At 35.7% G+C, this 8186-nt stretch overlaps 2 protein-coding genes across 2 annotated transcripts; both read left to right on the top strand.

Annotated features, from left to right (window-relative positions):
- Nucleotides 907-3826, top strand: LOC109709009 (uncharacterized protein At4g15970-like). The gene is made up of 3 exons (XM_020231037.1): nt 907-1408; nt 2719-3096; nt 3207-3826. Exons 1-3 carry the CDS (start codon nt 1184-1186, stop codon nt 3687-3689), a joined length of 1086 nt encoding a protein of 361 aa, XP_020086626.1. The 5' UTR covers nt 907-1183; the 3' UTR covers nt 3690-3826.
- Nucleotides 4590-7993, top strand: LOC109711774 (60S ribosomal protein L17-like). The gene is made up of 7 exons (XM_020234996.1): nt 4590-4710; nt 4823-4859; nt 5387-5427; nt 6632-6862; nt 7237-7339; nt 7442-7509; nt 7703-7993. Exons 1-7 carry the CDS (start codon nt 4708-4710, stop codon nt 7742-7744), a joined length of 525 nt encoding a protein of 174 aa, XP_020090585.1. The 5' UTR covers nt 4590-4707; the 3' UTR covers nt 7745-7993.

Here is an 8186-nt window from a genome sequence, read left to right as displayed (position 1 = left end):
TATTTTGATTTTTTTTTCTTTTTTAATGTTTTTGTGGTGAATCTAGTGATAATAATATACTAATGATCAAGTTAGGCTTAAGATGATGACACTGAGGTAACAAATGTTGAGGAGAATGGGGAAAAAAAAATCATTAAACATGAGTTGGTATTAAGTACAGAGTCTGGGATTTATTTGTGTAATTTTAGAGATTATTTATTATTTTTTTGAACCATATGAAAAGAGGTAATTGCTAATAGTTGGCAAATGATGCACCCCACCTACTGGTAGATATAGAAATATAACCCTCACCACATAATTAACATAATAATAATAATAATAAAATCTTTGCATTAATGAATGAGAACTATTGTCTAGACCTAGTCTACCACCATGTAAGTGAAAAGCTATTTCTTTTTCTAAATATATAAAAAAAAGTAGTGAAAAATATCAAAAGAAGAGATGTTTTGAGAATAGATCAGTAAGTAATAATTTCGTAAAAACGTACAAAACTTGTCAGAACTATGGATCGTTTTAAATCGACTGCCCAACCTTTCAATCTGATTGATTTGACTCAGTTAATAGTACTTTGACTTCAAATTTTGAATGCGTTGTTTATTTTTATAAGTTTAATTAGTATATTTCATACTAATTCTCGCAACTATAAATTTATTAAAGTAAAAAATCAGCTTAAGTTTTAAAATTAAAGTGTCAATGACCGACTGAGATAAAACAAATTGAAATTGAGAGTTTGTTGTATACATTTTTACCTAATAATTCTTAGAATAAAGAGAGAAAGAGAGAGAGAGATGTATGTGTTCTACAATGACTACTACACCCCACCAACTATTTGACCAAGTACAACTCTTTGTTTCTCATGCTATTTTCTTGATCATACCTAAAAATTATAACTCAATCAACTTAAATTGCACTCAGCTTATTGTAGTTAGTCCTACTAACACCAATTGTTGACTTAATGAAACATTTGAATGTTGATCTTTTCCTTCATTAAACCCCTTCTACTGAGATTCCGTGGAGGGACCGCAACCGCAATCGATCGACCGATTCATCAATCTCCTTTCTCGACGTCACCGTCGGTCATTTCATACCTCTAATGCCGTGTTTGAGTTAACAAACTCGCATAATCGCATCCTTTTTATCGTCTTCATCTGAAACTGAGAGGCGAAAACATGTTCTTAGCACTATGAAGGACCTGCACCAGTACCTCGTCTCATTCCTCGTCGGGGTTGTGACGACGACGGCTTGTTTGTTGCTGTTCCTGTCGGCGGATTTAGGCCGAAGATCGTCGACCACTCTCTCACCTTCGGCTCCGAAAATTGCTTCAAGTGTTGATCCTCTCAATAGAACAGTGTTTGCTTTTGCTAGCAAAGAGGCTAACACAACAAGGAAGGCACATCACACTCAAAAGGTTGGTCGATTAATCTCCATATGGTACCAAGTTATCAATAAAGAAGTTGATTGATTATATCACAAATCACTCAAATGTTTTGAATCTTTAATTTAAGTTATATATTTTAGTTAGTTTAAGCTAAATTTTCGTGAAATTTAACAGTTTTAATTTAAGTTATTGGTTCGACCGGTGGTTCAACCACTAATCCGTGAAAATATTGTTGGGGAGATCGATTTAGGGCTCTACCGGGATTGAATTTTCTGGTTTTAGGGGCCTGCATACAAATATAGAAAAAAATCGTACAAAAGTGATTTTTTTTGTGCTTTTTCTAAATCTCTTAATTAACTTATTAAACTAGCATTTTAGATTGATTTAGCTTAGCATTATAGTCTATATTAATATTAATCCCAAAAATTTCAAGGTCATAAAGAATATTTATATTTTTTATTCCTAACCTAGTTAATAGCTAAAAGTGAGTATAAATCTATTCACGGGACAATGAGTTTTTGTTTCAAATTAAAACTTTAATTGTGCGTGTTTCATATTTTATTTATTTGTTTATTTTAAGTTGTAATCCTCTGGAACTTCAAAATTCTCCAAATTCTCCATCTAGATATAGAATAGTACTTTGAAACATTCAATGCTCCTAGTCTCCTACATTAACATGTTTTTTTTTTTTTTTAATATTCAAAATCACTTAAATATTATATTTAGGCCTAATTAAAAAAAAATGAAAATGTATAGAACTTACTTGAGCTATTATTTCTTTTGATTTTTGATTCAAGTGCTTAATCTTTAAAAATTTTAAATTTGACATCCAAAGTTTCAATTTATTTGATTTAAGATATTCCGATACAAATTTAGACTTATTATTTTAATATAATGATAGTCATGTGAATTGTATGAAATATGAGAGTCACTAAATGATTCGAATCAGATATATTAAAAGATTAGGCAGTAAAATTAACTAAAACTTAAAAAAATTTCATAGTTTGTTCGAGATGGGTCATCATTCATATAACTTATATATATTTTTACGTCCTGATAATGTATAAATTATTCGAGAATGAGTTACACACTGCTTAATTTCCCTAATTAAACAAATTCAATTTTTACCCTTTTTTTAGTCAAATTCAAGGATGTGACATACCTACTGAAACTTATTAGAAATTTTCGCTTATGTTTTGACAGAGATAGATAGCATGGTATTTACTTCGTTCATTCTTTTGAAAACAAACTAAGTTAGAAATGTAAAACAGTTAGATTTTGATTTTGAAATCGAAGGTACCAATACGAAGTACTCTTTTTTTTTTTTTCAATATTTGCAGCGAAGAACACCAGAATCTGAAGATCTACCAAAGCTACTAAAAAGAGCAGCTGCAGGCAACAACAAGACAGTCCTGATGACAGCAGTTAATGAAGCATGGGCTGCGCCAAACTCCCTCCTCGACCTCTTCCTCGAAAGTTTCCGCCGCGGCGAGAACATTGAGCATCTCCTGAACCATCTCATCATCGTCGCGATGGACCCGAAAGCGTACGACCGGTGCCGCTCTATTCATCCTCTCTGCTACTATCTAATATCGGCGGACGCTACCGACTTCGCCTCGGAGCAGAACTACATGAAGAAAAACTACCTGGAGATGATGTGGCGGCGGAATAAGTTCCAGCAAAGTGTTCTGGAGTTAGGGTACAACTTTTTGTTCACGGTACAAATTATTTGTTAACATATGTTAGGAGATATTCTTAGTTTCCTAATTTAACTGTATAAGTATCAGAGCAGAAGATTCTGAGTTGAAAAAAAAAAAAAATGTCGTAGGACGTGGACATCCTCTGGTTCCGGAGCCCCTTCCAACACCTCTCGCCCTCCGTTGATCTCACCATGGGGGCCGATTTCTTCGTCGGTGATCCGAGCTCCTTAGGAAACTACCCTAACGGCGGATTACTCTACGTAAAATCGTCGCGGACCACGATCGCATTGTACGAGCACTGGCAACAGGCGAGGGAGAGGTTTCCGAACGCGCACGAGCAGTACACTTTCAACAAGGTCAAGGGCGAGTTCGCGGCGTGCTGCAACGCCAAGATCCGGTTCCTGGACACTGCTTATTTCGGCGGTTTTTGTCAGCATGGGAAGGACTTGAGCAGGATCTGCACCATGCACGCGAACTGCTGCGAGGGGCTCGAAAACAAGCTTTACGATCTGCGACATGTTCTCGAGGATTGGAAGGCTTACAAAGCTCGAATACTCGAGGCGAAAATCGGCGAGTTTTCGTGGAGGGTTCCAGGAAGATGTATACATTGAGTAGTTTTTTTCGAACACAAGTTATAGTGATAACTTGCTTGTTCACGAGTACTTTCTTTTCTATTTTTTCATCGACTGTAATATATTATGTTAGTTTTGCTTTAAGTATTTTGCGAATTTATTGGATTATGAGAAAATGATTTAGATATTAAATATAGTGTTTATAAATCTAAATTTATATATCGAACAAGATATTCGTGCATTTATACATGCTGTAAGTCTCTGATATTTACGCGAAAAAAAGATAAATATTTTTCTTGATTGATTGATTTGAAATAATTCAAGCCTCATTACATGATTTTTTTTTTTTTTTATGTCACAACAAGAATTATTTTCATCCATAAAAACTAAAAACTTTTTAAGAAATGTGGATCAACAGGGGGTGATGTTGAATATGATGGTAAATAAGTTTTGTTAATATGCCTATACTTGTGTCATCTTGTAAATGATGGATAAAGTACTTAAAAAGGCATTGTGAGAGGAACCCCTCAATTATTGGATATTTAGCAATGAACCCCTCAACTTTGAACTTTTTGATTGTGACCCTTTACCTTTGGTTTTTTTTTTTTTGGAATTCAATTGTCCTTGTCACTTTAGTTGAAAATTTTATTAAATTTAGTAGTTCCATTAGCTAGTAGGAGCAAATAATTCACCCTTTATTTGCTAAAAAATAATTAAAACTATTAAATTTGTTGAGAAATTTGAATTCGACTAAAACTACTTAATTCTAAATATTTTAAAAGTTAAGAATGTCTCGTTCAAAAACTCAAAAAGTTGAGGGTGTTATTCTTCGTTTTGTTGAGGGGGTCTCCATTCCCTACAATTTAACCAGAGAGCTTAAAAAGGGGTCAAATGCAAAAGAAGCAATGTTTGTAGGGACTGATATGCAATATCAAAAGACTACAGCAGCTATCCGTATATTTCACCGCAACCCAAAAACTAGGGTTTCCGCCGCGTATATAAAATCCGTCATCGTTTAGGGTTTCTCTCTAGTCGCAGCTACGATCGATCTCTCGCAATGGTAGGTTTGCTTCGGATTCTCCTCAAATCTCTCTATTCTCCTTCTCGTTCATGGCGTTTCTTTGATCTTTTCATGCGCATCATCCTCGTTGCTTATTCGTTGTTGATGGCAGGTGAAGTACTCGAGGGAGCCCGCGAATCCCACCAAGTGTAAGATCCTTGGATCCCCTCGCTCTTTCCGTTTTTGGTGCTATTATCATCTTTCGATCCAGAATCAGTTGCATAGTTTTTTAGGGTTCTTAATGTCATTTTATGTTGGTGATATTTCCTTTTTTTTTGGTATTTGAGTTATTATATTTAGTTAAACTACGTAAATTTTGTTAAATTTGATACCTTTGCTAGTTACTTTGCTAAAAAGCTATGAAAATCGGGAAATTTAATGAGATCATCGTCTAACCTAGTGAAATTTCCTGTTTGATTGATTAAAATCAGTGATTTTTTTAAAAAAATAATAAAGCTTGAGGTGTATCGATTAAAAGAAAAAGGTTGAGGAGCCCATTTTAAAATGGGCTATAGTTGAGAGATTCTCATAGATGTCTACCTCTTCTGATTTGATTTAGTCGATATTTGTGGATGTGTTAATGGATTTGCTCGTAAATTTATGGCCAGTATCTGTAGAAATTTGGGTTTTTTTTATTTTTTTATTTTTTCTTATTTGCTTTGGTTCTGATTTGCAGCCGCCAAGGCCATGGGCCAGGACTTGAGGGTTCACTTTAAGGTGAGAACTTGTTTCTCATTCTGATTGTACTTTCTCCTCTTCCTCTGGCATACGATCATGTTTGCTTTAGTGAATATTTGTGTTGGTAATGTACTTATCATTGAAGAGGCATCAGAGATGTAGTTGTTTTCTTTTTATGTGTTTTGTACGTGTCAAGCTCCGCACAATTATAGATTCATCCCTTTTCTTGTTGTTTCCTTTTCAATCTTCAGATCTCCTTTTGATCTCTATTTCCTCCAGGTCGAGACTTTTCCATGCCTACCTGTTCTTTATTATATCTTATCAAAAGTTACAATATGATTATTATTTTTAAACTTTTCATGCTGCGCGCTGTGCTGTGTGCGGGCCTGAAAGTTTGTTTACTTTGCATTTTAGGAGATTGAGATCGTGATAGTTTGTCCTTCTATGGTTTTGGTTGTTTACATGAGCTTTTCATACATGAGGAGCTTGCTAGAAAAAATGGTGATGAACTCTAGATGTTGTTGGAATCTTGTGAATATTGTTTATAAGTTACTTCACCACCTTGTGCTTCTTGTTCCGGCTTCCTATAAGCACTTACCTTAAAATGTTGATGAATTGAGCCGATTAAATTAGCCATTGCTTTCTTGTAACATGTCTTCTATTGCATGGTGAGCTAGAATTTTGAACCCACTACAGGATATTAAGCTCTTACTAAGGAATTTTGTTGGTTTTCACCCGAAGTCTTTTGTGGTGCTTGTTTGAATTTAATCGCTCTTAGACAACTGATGTCTGATGTTTATTTTGATTTAGCTGGACTACAACTACCTAAAGTAAAAAAAAGCAGGGTTCTGTTTTCTTAATGAACAGTTCTCTCGTAAACTTTAGGGAAATCATATACATTGTTATTGGGTGAACCTTTGTACAGTACGTGACAACAGGTTCAGTAAACAATGGCACATGTACGTAAATTTAAAGAAGTCTCTTTCTTTTTCCTTTTGGTTTTTCGTTGACTTGATAGTATGAGCGTACAATTTATCCCATTGACTTGTAAACACATTGGTAGATATTTTTCTTGTAAGCAAACTGACAGCGAAGGGCAAAGTGATGATAACTTGAAAGTTTAAGGGGTTTCAATAGTTGAGCATGACATTGTGGAAATCGTGATACTTGTAGTGGGTTTCCTGCAATTTACCTATTGCTCAATGGCCAACAAATCTTAAAATGTATTTTTTGATGTCTGCAGAATACCCGTGAGACAGCTCATGCAATCAGGAAACTACCATTGGCAAAGGCTAAGAGGTACCTCGAGGACGTTGTTGCTCACAAGCAGGCCATTCCCTTCCGCAGGTTTTGCAGGGGTGTGGGCCGGACAGCACAAGCAAAGGCCCGCCACTCAAATGGGCAGGGTCGCTGGCCCGTCAAATCTTGCAGGTTCATTTTGGACCTGCTGAAGAATGCCGAAAGCAATGCAGAAGTATGACACCTACTTTCATTCCCTCGTGTGTTCTACACTAAGCATTCCCCTTTGTATATTTTAGGGATTTTAGGGGCCTTTAGGTGTACTAATTTTTGTTGGTAGTTTCTTGCATAACTACTGTCCAAGCTGTAAAGTGAATTTAGTTTCTATAACAAGAAGTTTATTAAGAGTGGGCAGTTTTCTTACTAGAAGAAATTAAGGACATGTTTGGGATTTTGGGATGAGATTCCGTCCTAGGGCCCAAAACTTTCCGAACCAAACATACGCCCTTAGTTTTTGAAGAGTAAGAAACCCTAGGTTGTGTAGGAACAGATGTGTAGATTTATATATTCCATGTATTTAAAATGTGTTTTCTCCCTCTTAATATTCAGGTTAAGGGTTTGGATGTCGATACTCTCTACGTATCACACATCCAGGTGAACCAAGCCCAAAAGCAGAGGCGTCGCACGTATCGTGCTCATGGACGAATCAACCGTGAGTTTTTGTTCCCCCCTCTCTCTCCACATTAAAAAAAAAAAGATGGTGGATCTTTCTGTGTTTATTCTAAGCAAACATTTGTTCCTTTGTTTGTTGCAGCTTATATGTCATCTCCATGTCACATTGAGTTGATCTTGTCAGAGAAGGAAGAGCCGGTCAAGAAAGAGGTAATTTCTCTATTTTGTTTTTGATAGAATACTCTGATTGATGCTTAAAGAGTTGGGTCTTTGTTATGCCATCTTTTGCAGATAATTTTATCTCATATTGAATAATACGTCTAAAAGTCCGTACACAAACTCTTAATTTCTATTACCAAGCCATTTCTTTTCGTTTCTGATAAATCATGCTTTTTGTACTCAGCCGGAGACCCAGATTGCACCCAGGAAGACCAAGAACACTTGAGCCTTGCGCAGTGAAGCCTTTTCGCAAGGTTTAGCAAATTCTAGCATTCGTAGTAATTCCAGTTGAAAGTTTGGGTTCACTTACCCCTCATTTGTTTTTAATTTTGAATTGATGTCGGTACCTTCGCAACGAGAACTGTGGTGGGAATTAATGTGTTTTGCTGCGTTATATTTCGTCTTAGTTTCTTTTATTCGATGAGAGAGGTCGAATTTTACATAATGAGGCTTTTATTGCTGGTTTTTTTTTTTTTCACATCAGTGACTGATCCTATGCCACAAGAAGCATAAATTCTTTAGATGGTATGTAGGCTCAAAAATGGAATCTGCAATTTGCATTCCGTATTTTCTGTTGCATTTGTACAGCTGAAGCACTTTTACTCACCATCCAAAAGCAGTAATTTGTGCATACTCTGTTCAGAGAAGCCATTTACTAATCACAGCAG

This window comes from Ananas comosus, linkage group 1, assembly GCF_001540865.1.
Source record: "Ananas comosus cultivar F153 linkage group 1, ASM154086v1, whole genome shotgun sequence".
In the NCBI taxonomy this organism is placed as follows: domain Eukaryota; kingdom Viridiplantae; phylum Streptophyta; class Magnoliopsida; order Poales; family Bromeliaceae; genus Ananas; species Ananas comosus.
Note: the sequence above shows the minus strand (reverse complement) of the source record. Positions and strands in the feature narration are given on the sequence as shown.